At 39.1% G+C, this 12,752-nt stretch overlaps 1 protein-coding gene across 3 annotated transcripts in view; it reads left to right on the top strand.

The window, feature by feature from the left end:
- The window catches only part of LOC131437864 (uncharacterized), a 120,419-nt gene that overhangs the window by 103,345 nt on the left and 4,322 nt on the right, over nucleotides 1-12,752 (top strand). For 2 of the 3 annotated variants that reach the window (XM_058607496.1, XM_058607495.1), the window contains exons 10-11: nucleotides 10,169-10,334; nucleotides 10,410-12,728. In XM_058607496.1, the coding sequence (XP_058463479.1) occupies nucleotides 10,169-10,334; nucleotides 10,410-12,728 (2,485 nt within the window). Of the gene's footprint in view, nucleotides 1-10,168; nucleotides 12,729-12,752 lie in introns of all 3 variants that reach the window. The other variant, XM_058607494.1, reaches the window with a different exon arrangement.

The raw sequence follows: 12,752 nt of genomic DNA, 5'->3' as shown, positions 1-12,752 counted from the left end.
TTCATTTTACCCAACGAATTACCGTTTTTATTGGGACTGAACCATTTTGTCTATATGGTATGGTGTAAGTGATTGAGAAACAAAAACAGTGTTTATTTGAAAATCTAACAAGCGTATGCAATTGAAGTTTCAATTGATACGAGAAGTATAATAATCAACGGAATCATAATCCATCAGAAAGTCCGGCATCGACAAAACAAGAAGTTTTTTTTATTTGCTCGAGAAGGCTGAGATCGCTCCGTGCTTTTTGCCAGTTCGTTTAGCGGTTTTTGGTACACATTTTTGTGTACATTTCTGTTCTGTGATTTAGATAAACACAGCATGAGAGCGAGAGTTAGACGACCGAGAAGGAAAAATATCGCGAAGGGAGAGTCGAAAAAATCGAATTAAGTTGAAAGTATTTGTTTTTCAATTTAATTTATCATTTTTTTCTGTTACTGTTTGACTCACCGAACGGTGCCCTGAAGAATCTCCCAAACGTCGACACAGTTCGTTTTCTAATGTAGAGATGAAATAATCAAACAAAAGCAGAACTTTCTAAATTTACTACCTGTTCGTTTGTACATTGTATCTAGAACATATTTCCGAAAAGACCATGAACCGTTTCACTTTCAACTGATGAAACAAATATTTTCTTATCGGTGAACTTGTATAGTGCTTGATTCGAATATTTTCTATTGTTAGATTACGTACGATGATCCAAACTAATTTTTATCGGTGTCATAATAACGTTATGATTTGAAGTGCTTGGTGGAAAGGCTGCTGACTGGAACTCACAACCCTACTAGTAGACCGTGTCCGTACACGGCTCCTGGGAAATAAATCAAAATCCGTAGAGAAATTTGCAGATTCGTTTAATGGTTTGCAAACAACAGCGGTGGAAAAATATGGAAAATTGAGCGGAACAAAAAAGAGCTGACGACAGACGGAAAAGAGTCTTTCAAGATATGCGAGTTCCTACAAATATTTGATGATTGTTCTGGTTCTTGTCTGTCTTCCCAAAGGATCTTCACTTTATTCGATTGATAGCGAGAAAATGAGGAGGGTATTTAGTTGTGTTAACAAGCCCGTATTCCTGAAAAAAATTAGGGGGCTTGCTGTTTTAAAAGTTGAGCAGTTTTATTATTAGCAACTTTACACATTGTTAATAATATTTATTATCTAATTGAGCTAGTTTTTATTTTACAAGAAGGCCAGAAACTTTTGAATTATATGATTGTAGAAATAAATATCAGGAATTCTGGGGACTGGACTGGCAAATATGAAGAGATGGCTCACTCAATTTATTAAAATGTACTATTGAAACTCATGGTAACAGAAAAAAAATCATGCTTAACAATTGTGTAATTAAATTTATTTTAGTTCTATGGGGATAAGGATATCCAATTCACAAAAATATTTGTCAACATGTGTATCCTTGGGTAGCGACCAGTCGTATCAGCATACCCTGAATTTATCTCACTGAGTAATTAATATTTACTTTTAATTAAAATTCAAGTTTTATTTATTGAATGAATCCCCTCGAATTTCGATTTATTTTTATAGCTCTGCGATACAGGATATACGGATTCATTTGCTATGGGCTATCCCTGTTTCTGTAGGGTTTTGCCTTTTGTTTACCTTTAGGTTAATGGTAAATAAAATTTTGGTGGAGAGAATGGAGGGACTGGAGCGGTGCTCGTAGTCAGCATTCGAGGTGAGGTCAGCTCAAAGCCGACAGATTTCAAACTGTCGTGTAGCTAATTTCATTTAATAAGGATTCGTTTCACCTCTTCTCCTCGTTTGCTTGCAAATGTGTCTGACACGTTGACATGCTATTTATCCAAGTAAATCAATGTTCGTTCACTCTACATGGCATGGAACAATCCACAAATTGAATCATAAAATATCACAGTGTAAACAAATCAAAGTGCCACTTGTCACTGGCCGGGACAAATTGATTAACACGTGCACCCCACAAACTGTTCCAATTGCTGTGATCGTGCTCCAAAACTCGTGGTTAACAAAGAGTACCCACCGCGCTTGAACCAGAAATTGTTTGCCGAATGGAAACGATATGAATATTTAACGAAAAATTGACTTTTGCCTAGGACAAAGTTCATCTGTTCACAACGACATACATGATGTCGGGTATGCAATTTTCGGCATCTTTCCCCGTATCTGTTTGCGGAGCGAAAAGAATGCACCGTGTGCTATTTTTCGCATGCTTTCCCAGGCACCACGTTTGCGATGACCGGAAAATATAACTCTATCTCCCCTTTGGCTTCATTGTGTCCATTAAAGTTACGTGTAATTCAATCATATAAATCCATTTTAACGTTTTTTTTTCTGCGTGCACGTAGATTCTACAAATTAGTATAATTGCATTAAAATTTCATATATTCAAATATCAGAGAAAATTTCGCCGAGTTTGTCTTGCTGTTCCCTGTCGGTGCACACGAGCATTTTTTTTAAACTCAAGTCCAGATGATCAATCCACTAAAGGAAAATACTGTGCGGGAGAGTTGGCATCTGAGTCCCTCGTGCATTACATTGCGTCCATTCCACTGCGCCCATGCGAATGATGTTTTTTGATTCTCTTTTGTTCCTTCCGCTTCTTGATTGGCCCCTCGGTGTAATCCCGGCGTAACATTTTGGCTGACAATATGATTGTGTAAATGGTTTCAATTGTAGGCTGGCAAGGATTTGATCCTCGGAGATTTTGACACGCTCAATTTCAGAACTGCAATCCAATATTCGTTCTGCAAGCCTCCAGGGATAAAGCTTGGGACGGCAGATCAAAAGCTAGGCTGGCAGCGCGGGATGATGGAGCAAGACATTCGGATTTTCCTGGGGCTGTATGTAACCGTGCTAGGCTCACGTAGAGGTTTATTAAAAAATTGTAATTTACTTTTTGAATTTCAAATCGAAAACCAGGAAATTTATATCAGGAATAGTTCCAGAAGTCAATGGAATTGATCCATCATTTGTTTTACTAATTGGTACTGCCCCGACTCGTCTGAGAAAACATGAAATCAGCATAATTTGATTTCCTTTGGTTTTGCTCGGAAAGGTGAACTCCCTATCGCTATTGCATCCTGAATCAGATTAGTTTATTTTGTTCATATGCAAGCACGTATCTATGTGTATGTACCATAAGCTGTGGGCATATATATGCTCCGGTAACATGCTGTACCAGTGGTAAGAATTAAACAGCGGAAAAGACAAACAGAGTTAATTTAGACTGAAATCAAAAATCAAACAAAACCCACCCAACCGCTAAAGTTTCTGCGAATTGCTATAGATGGAGAAGTGTTCGTATGAGACGGTTGGTGGCTGGTGGTTGAAACTTTCTCGTAGCCCTGCTCCTGGGTAGGAAGGAAGAGCATTGCGAGCACGATTTGTTTAATCAAAAATGAAAACGTAACCAGTCGGAATACCTAGAACTTGTCGTGGTGCAGTTACGAGATGTAAATTGAATTATCAGCACGCAGTCATACACATTTAATAATCATAATTTATTGACTCTGAGTGAGTGCCGCGGAGTCTTCATCTTCGGTGGCTTTATAAATTGACTGTCAGCAGTGGTCGTAGAGGTTGGTGAGGTGATGTCCCCTTCCTTCTAGGCATAATAGGAACCTAATCAACGATAAACCGCATATCTCCATTTTCCACAGCGATCCTTTCTTTCTCGTTGAAGGATGGCGAGAAATGGGGTGCACATCGAGCGTCGTCAGCTTGCGCGTGCTAATTAAATTAAACCAATTAACTGAGTAGCAAAACTTGCTGCTAAATTAAACTTCTTCGGTGGTATTCCGATTCCTCATTAAATATCATCATTTATCTAGCTGTTTGGTTTGTTCACTCTTCTAACCATGGAGATGATTTTTCTTATTTTCGCAATGAATCTCATCATCTGTGTTGAAGTTTGATCAATTCGATGATTTATAAACGATGAAAAACTTTTTGTTCACGAAAATCACAAATATTCATAATTTGCGTTGTGGCTGTTATTTCGTGAACCTAAATTTGCTACCGTATGCCTCCTTGTGTACAATTAGAAACAAATTTCGCTACTTTTTTGCAATGTAGAAGCCTGTTTGAAATTTTGAATTTTTAATTTTTTCAAACGCCTTTTTTGGAGCCTGAAGTCGAATCCGAAAAATATACAAAGGTGTTCAATTTAACGACAGTATATTCCATCAGAAAAACTTAAGCTCCATAACTAACGCTCGTATATTTTTTTACGAAAAACAGTACACTTGGCGTAAAAATCAAGGAAATACAGTACATCGACTTTGAAAATACAGTACATTTTACAGTACGCTTTTTTTCTAAAAATAGTGAATACAAAACAAAAGCAAATACATTTGATCAGCATCTTACGAGGAAAACAGATTGAAAAAATGACATGCGAATACAACTATGTAATGAAAACCGCGAAAAAGCCACCGCAGAGATGGGACTCGAACCCGTAGCAAGCCAAATACGGGTAAATCGTTTTGCCTATTAAACTATCCTGCATGTGACACACATACAAACAGCCTAACTGAACATAAGAACCGAACTTGTTCAGCTGTGCTCGGGCCCTACGGCGTTTATTTCTAGTCATTTCTCAATAACAATCCCTCCGCAAGGCGTTGCAGCCCTCAATGAGTCCATTCTTTTGTATGTGTCACATGCAGGATAGCTTAATTGGCAAAACGATTTAAGAGGATAGGAACTATTTTTGGGTTCAAGTACCGTCTCTGCGGTAGCTTTTTCGCGGTTTTCATCACACAGTTGTATTCGCATATCATGTAAATTTTACTCAATACGGCTCTACGTTTTAACAAGACTAAACAAATCGTTCAAAGCAAGTTCATAAACTCAATTATTTTTTATTTCCTTTTTAGGGCATTTTAAAATTCGTCAAAAACTGAAAAATGTGCGAAAGTAATAATTACATTTTTTTTGAGAAGCGGATGGTTTTGATAATGATTTTGATCTGGATCATATTTTCTTTTTGGTTGAGACATTTTTCATTTTTTTTAATCATCAAAGTTTCGCTTGATTGTTGTGACGCGCTCTGAACAAGAATTATTAATAAAAAAAAATTGTGTGTGTTGTTGTTGTGTTCTCATTCACATTCGCTACGTGTTGTTACTGTTCTTGTACTGCCACAGATCGGAATTCGATGCGTTGAAGATTTAAATTCTGTATTAAATTTTAGTGTGAAAAATACAGTACATTTCAGTGTAAAAATACAGTACAAATTAAAATACAGTAGATTTGAGGGTAAAAAATAGTACACAGTATTTGAGTCGAAAATACAGTACAATACTGTAAAATACAGTACGAATACGAGCGTTATCCATAACAGAATGTGCTACAAATAGTGTGTCACGTCATGGTAAATCTGAGAAGGCGAATAGAAAATTCATAGAAAGTTCATAGAGAAAAAATATTAGTGCTATTTTACATAGTGATATGCTGCTCACTATTAATGATGGTTACGTTAAAGAGTTCTATTATAATATCAGTATCACTACACACTAACGCGAGCAAAAATATAGCAAACACAAAACGGGTTGTTTCTTGATTATTTATTTAACTGTAGATTTTCTATTTTCAATAGAAGAAAATACTGTAATCAGTTTTTTTGAAATCTATTTGTTGGTCCTAAAAATTGAACAATGGAATTTACGTCATGTGCGATGAATCAGTGCAATATTGATAAAAATTATTGCCATCTCGTCTGGGATGAACAAGACACCAAGCGAATCAGCAACTTAGTCTACTCGAAGACATGACTGATTTATTTAGTGTCGATTTGCCGTTTTCAATAAAAGAATACATTGTAATAAAATTATTCGGACTATATTTTATGGTGTGAAAAGAACCGATTAAGAAAACTACTTCACTGTTTAGCAATATTGATAGTATTTTTTCTCGAATGCGAAGGTCCAGATAAAGCTTGACAACAGTATTTGGTCTGGATGGCAATTTTTTGTAGTGCCATGAAATTTTATGCAACAGTGTAACTATTCCTAGCGAAAAACGATGATACTCTTCGTTAATCAAATTAGCAACTAATTGTGTAGCCACTGTAGCAGTGTAATCAAGAAGAAATGGCCGAACCGTGATCAAGTTTTATCTTTTACATTCATTCGTGGTGATGCGTGGCCCAACGAGGCAAAATAATGGTAGTCGGATAGGGCTAGGTCTGGTGAGTAAGCTGCATGGTCAAACACTTCCTTGTGGTACGTGAACGCCTTTTGGCTTGTGCGATGGTGGTGCATTGTCGTGGAGCAAAATCACACTTCTCTGTCTTATGCTTTACCATTCTTCTCGTACACCTTTTCACTTGATTGAACATGAGAAGCAATGTATGGCGCATATACTCGATGTGTTTCGACAATCCATATAACGAAATGAAATAGGTCCTACGTTTTACTAACAGCATAAAAATTATGGAATGCCATCTATCGGAAGAAATCCGAAATTCAAATCTATCGGAAGAAAACTAACATGCGTCTTGTTTTATTTTATTTTTGTTACTATCTTTGATACCTTTGCATTAGAAAATTTATGTTTTGAGTGTAGTGATTACAGAAAATTTTATCGATTATTTACTGAACATATTTCCGATGGCATGGCGTGATTAATGATCAAAATCCCTTCCTCTCCTGTAGCAGTAATTTTATAAAAACGCATTATACTAAAGCAAGGTGTATTTGCACAAAAAAACAACATACGCGAATTTAAATGAAAAATTAATATAAAAATAAGATAGGAATAAGATTGATTTTGTGTCTGTTTTTATTCGTGACCTCTTCTGAACGATAATTTCGCGGCAGGCTCACTTCATTTTAGGAGCTGTAATAAGAGATCCAACAGTCAACAGAATGAAATAAGGCTTCAAGTGATTATTTCATTCGCATTTTTGATGAGCACAACTTCTGTAAGCACCATATATATAAACTTAAATCGTTAGTCTAGCTGGTTGGTTAGTCTCAGCGAGACCTTTCTTATTGGAGTGAAGTACGGACGAAATAGCCGAAATAGCTGAATCGTACATTTTAGTATGAAATGGAGTGCATCTGCCACAGGAATCTGTATATGAACTATGGTCGCGGGCACTAGATACCGATGGTTCTGGCAATTGATGTTGATGGGATGGTGGTGATTCGATCCATCCACTCAATAAACAAAATTGAAAACAACTGAGACTGATTTGAAGTCGAAAATTGCATTATCATCAATATCGAACAATGGTTGATGAGGGCATTGCATTGTTGCGCATTCACTATCTACATTAGTTAGCAGAATTCTCGTTTCTGGTCCAAACCGGCACGGATACGATGCACTGTTGTATTTCATGGGTTTGCTCTTTTTGTTTGCACTGATTTTCGAACCGCATAGATGATGATGATGATAATTCAATAAACCTCGAGATTATCGTTTATTATTTATTTCCGCATGAGTGCACCCATATCGGCGATTCCATTTTCAGGGATAGTTTTGCCAAAATCCGTTCGTCTGGAATCTAACAGATTGCTTTGTTTTCCAACGAGTAAAACGAGGTTTGGTGGTTCCTAAAACATACACTGCGCTATGGAAAATTTAATTCATTATTCAAATATAATTACAATAATTTCCAGTGATCATCAAACTATGAATAATTGATGAAAATTGCCTTCCGCAAGCCACTCTGCAAAAGTGTCGCTTGTTCTGACAAAGGGTGATATCATTTCCACATTATTACCAACAGACACATGGATAAAACGGTTGGATAAAAACAAAAGGTACAGGACATACGTATGCACAAAAGTCCGTGGATCGTTAGTCGGTCCATAATGAAATTAAAGGACTGGCTTCCGAACTGCTGAATGAATTCGTTTCCAGCTGCGAGCAATTATAATTTTCATTGTTATTTGTGAAATGAAAGTGGAGGTAGTCGGTGTTTATTAATTAACCTGTTTTACATTCAATTGACAATAATAGCATTAGATTACTGATGGTGATATTGAAAAAAATGATAGGAGAAATTGTAATTTGATTGGTTGGAGACCTTATTATAAGCCGTATCAAAGGTTAATGGATCAGAAAAGTTAGAACTATTTTTTCCGATACCGCTTAACGGACTCGGCTGTGTGTTGAATCCAAACTACCTACTTATTATAAGAGCAAAATAACTTTATTTTCAATCGTCTTATGTAATTGTTTCTATAAAACAAACATTTATCAGCAAATTCTAGGTCAGTCTACCTCTCGGGTGCACTTTGATTGGGCAAATTCGATGTTTCAATACCCTTTGCTCTTCTAGCAAACATTCATCAGTGAAAGTAAACGGAGATGACCAGGTCATCATGTTTACTTCAGCCCAAGACGAAATTCCAGATGCAAACGTTGTTAAATATTTTACTTGAATTCACATAAGCCTCTCTCATTGGAAGTTGTGTTCATTTCTAACGTTTCTCCGGTCCGGTTTATGTCGTCGTTGTAGTAAAGATTTATTGTGGTGTATTTTTTTTTATTCGGCATAGTCGCGTACAAGCTTTACGTGACCGATTGAGCATTTTTTTATTGTTGAATAAATCTTTTTTTTTTATTGGAATGCGTCATTCTTTCTCTTGTAAGAGAGGAGCTTCCATTTCCATTGGTTGAGGGGCTGTTTGTTCGCGATTGGTTTTATCGTCATCGTCGTTGTTGTTGTTATGGTTGTCCAAAGTATTATTGTGGGTGATTTCCATTTACTTTTCGTTTTCCATTGTTGTTCTTATCCTTGTGCTCGTTGCTGTAGATGTGTCTTTTTGCACATTGATAGCAGTTGCAAGTTTTTGAGCCAGAAATACTGGGTTTACTAGTTACCGTTGTTGAACGGTTGTCCTAGTCTTTGGTCGAAGATGTTTTTTTGTTTTGCTGTTTGAATGCACGGTTTATCGTAGTTAGCAGATTGCTCATAAAACTGCATGTAATCAGCTGATTCTCGTAGGTAACCAGCGATTCACAAGGATGCCTTCCGCCTGATCGCAAATAACATGAGATAGAATTGCCTTATGTAGTTGCATACGTAACATACGACATATTTTCTCGAATGTGATGAACGTTGACGTGTGTGGGAAGGTCGTGTACACGCACTTCTGTGGCATCGTCTACCACGTATACAGATTTTATATTTAAGGTTGTCCTACTCGGCACTGTGTACGACGTTGTAAACCAAAGCGAATACAATTGCTTCTCGTTCACGTTTTAACATAACATACACTGAGTTACAAGCGTTGCTGAATTGTATTTCAAATACATCATTTTCGTCTAGATACATTTAATCTTTTAGCAAGATTTCAACTTTGCAGTGCTTCAAATCAACATAAATTGAATTTGGTTGGTCTCAGGCTTTTGTAAATCGCATTTGCTCATTTGAAAAAATCGAAATTTCTACATAAATTGGTTGAATTACAATAATTCATAGTAAATAACTTCTAGAGCACGTATTTCGCTTTGCATGATAAAAACAAACCAGTGGCGTCTCGTGACAAAATTCGGTTTAAGTGAAAACTAAAGATTGAGGAATGGAGATTCGCTTGTGTTTTTCAATACAATGAGATAACGATATACTTTCGGATGGGATTTTTTATAAAACAAACAAATCTCAGAGCTGAGCTGAGTAATTCTTTCTCTTCTTGAATTTGTGCAGTAACTCATGTGCACGGAAAAGACACTAACACAGCGACAACAGATACTTGAAATTTTATGTCTGATGCATATGAGATGCGTGTAAATACATGCAATTTCGGTGCGATCCAACCTGCTTTTATCAACTAAATAAAGATTCAAAAAAAAATTAAATTTGGATGGGGCTAGGGACGCAGTTCATTCCTTCGATTCGACCGGTTGTGCAATGCACGAGGTTCACATGAGGACTAGACACCACTGAAACAAACGAAGAAATGTTTGCTGTTTTTTGACCGTAACAATAAAAATATTGCATAAATTGCAGTTATTTTATTGTATTCTCTGAGACGAGACCGAAATATATTAGTATTCCAAAGCATGAGTGTTGAACTATTTGGGGGAAATTTTTCTGTGTATTATGCGAATATTTTTATGACTGTACTATATTCAAAATAAGACTACTAATCAAATGATTTCGGTCTGACACGGCAAGAAATTAGATGACTAAACAAGAATTTACTTTTACTTCCAGACAAGGGGAACACGTTACACTCATGTTTCGTGTGCAAGGCCGAGATGTGTCCCCGTACACGGCCACTGGAACGTGGTCGGGGGGCGCAGTACGGCATACCGGAAGAGGCGATACCGCCGGGGGCGCGCGTTTGCAACACGTGTCAATGCAAGTCGGTAAAATCGAGGTACGATTCGCAATACTATTCACCTACCGCTACACCGCAGGGTTTGATACTGAACGATCAATCCGTCCATTCTAGATACACGAACTGCCCCTTGCCGACGTGTCCGAATCCAAAAGATAGGGTGAAACGATTCCGAAATCTACCGCCGCGTCTCTTTGAACTTTCACCGGAGATTCGCGATCCGATTATCCAAGAGCTGCAGATTCCTTCAAATGTGACAAAATGCTGTTCGGCCTGTTTGACTCGTATTCGTCGAAAAATGGGCCCCCACCTGCTGGGAACAAACCTCACAGACGAAGAAGTGGCACGAATGAAGAAACTGTTACAAGAAGTTGGTCCCAAATGGAATCAGCTTGCTGAGTCCTTAGGCAAGACATCTGTCGCTTTGAAAAGTTTCTATTTCCATTACAAAAAGAAATGCGGTTTCGATCTGGCTGTAACGGAATATTACAAGCAACATCCGGGTGAAGATCGTCGACCGGCAATGACCGATGGTGATGAGTCTGATATGAGTACTTCATCTTCGGATGATCGAGATGGAAGTAGCGATACAACGGCATCCGCCGAGAGCCCGAACAACTCGGTTCCACTGAATGTTACGAAAGAAGAAATTACTAGCGTTCCCGAAACGTTAGCGCCGCCTCCATTAACAAAGAATTTTGAAGATGACAGGTTATTACCACCGGGACAGCCACCTCGAAAGCAGAGACTAACGGAAGAGTATGATAGCTCAGCTACCGAAACGGCGGATGAGGAAAACGAGACCTCTCCGGCAAATCGTCAAAGTCCTAAGGTACATTACCCTCCAATAGGTGGTGTGAATCCCGTTATTTCTGTGCACCACAGCTCGATACAGAATGGTCCTCGTGGTAACGATGTCAGCTCACCTCAAAATGTGCGAGATGTTGTGCTGAATGTGATTGAACGATCTCTGAAATCCAATACAATGCCCAGCTCTGGAAAGCCACCCCCAATGAAATCTATAAATGAACTGTCGTTCTCGTCACGAGATTATCGAGATTTGTCCAAGGGTCCCCCAATGCAACGACCACCATCGGAGGGAATGGCTACGTTATCTGTAGTGAATTCACATGGGCACGTTCAGCCTCAAATTATATCCCATCATTCACATCCAATAAGCTCCCAGATCCAAGCCACCATTACCCCCGTTCCGCAGCAGCCGACGCAGCCAATGACGCAAACGCAGTCAATTCCGCCTCCATTGCAGCAGCAACCGCCACAATCGCAATCACAGTCTGGCCATTTGTCCCAGCAACCTCCACAGCAATCGGTTACTTCGAGTGGTCACGATAAGGATATTTCCGTGGTTTATCTTCGCGAGGAACCTCAGACACTTGACTTGAGTATCAAGAAACAGCGTGATAATTTCCCTCCTCCTGCACATAACAGCAAAATGTCGAGTACATCTTCACAGCAAGCTCCACTTCCCCCACACTCTTCCAGTGCTAACACGGTAACTGTGTATCGTACGGAAAATTTTCCGCCGCCAAGTCATCAACAGCAACCACAAAACATTCCAACGCATGGTGGACCGTACGGGTTGGGTTATCATAGTGATTCGATGGGTCGTCCTACAAAATCACCATCTGGATATATTACAACTGTACCGGGAGGACCACCGATTTCTCTAAGCCAGGGAGGCCCTTCAAATCAGTCATCTTCTGTCATTGGTCGCGGTCAGATATCTCAGCAAACAATTTCTCTGACTCCGCCTCCTAAGAAGCAAAATGTTCCTAAATTAAGCCCCAAAATGCAACATCAAGTGCAATCGACCATGCAGCAGCCACCGCCACAGTCACTGGGACCCAAAGGTTCGATTACCCACGGCACATCGGTAAACGCTGCTGGTCAACAAATAATCGTGCAAGGTCAAACGACACTGAGTCCACGTTATGACAACATGCTTCGACAAACGCCTCCATCGTCTAACGATAAGCACGGTTCTATTACCCAAGGAACGCCACTCCATGCTTCTGCTCACGCACTGCCAGATAAGCGTGCAGCCTACGAGTACAAATCCTACAATAACCGGCAAAGTCCGGCACAGGTATCCCAGCCTCCAACACAAGGAAGTCCTCAGGCACCACAGTTCACGTATACCAGAACAGCACCAGCATTTACCCTCGAACCACAACAACTAAGCTCCCGACAAATCATAATGAACGATTATATAACCTCACAGCAGATGCACGGTCAGTCTCAAGGACGGAACACCGTCAACGCCGGAAATCGCCCGGAAAAAGAATCTCCTTCTCCTCGAAGCGTTCCGAACATGAACTCCCAGGCCGCCTTGTTGTATGCCGTTGCCGAACGAGAGCGTAGCTCCAGGCCGGAATATCTGAGCCGAGCATCTCCTGCCGATCACGTCAATAGGTATGTAGCATATTTTTAGATCTG

Source organism: Malaya genurostris, chromosome 3, assembly GCF_030247185.1.
Source record: "Malaya genurostris strain Urasoe2022 chromosome 3, Malgen_1.1, whole genome shotgun sequence".
Lineage (NCBI taxonomy): Eukaryota > Metazoa > Arthropoda > Insecta > Diptera > Culicidae > Malaya > Malaya genurostris.
The sequence above is the reverse complement of the archived record's forward strand: the minus strand, read 5'-3'. Positions and strand labels throughout refer to the sequence as shown.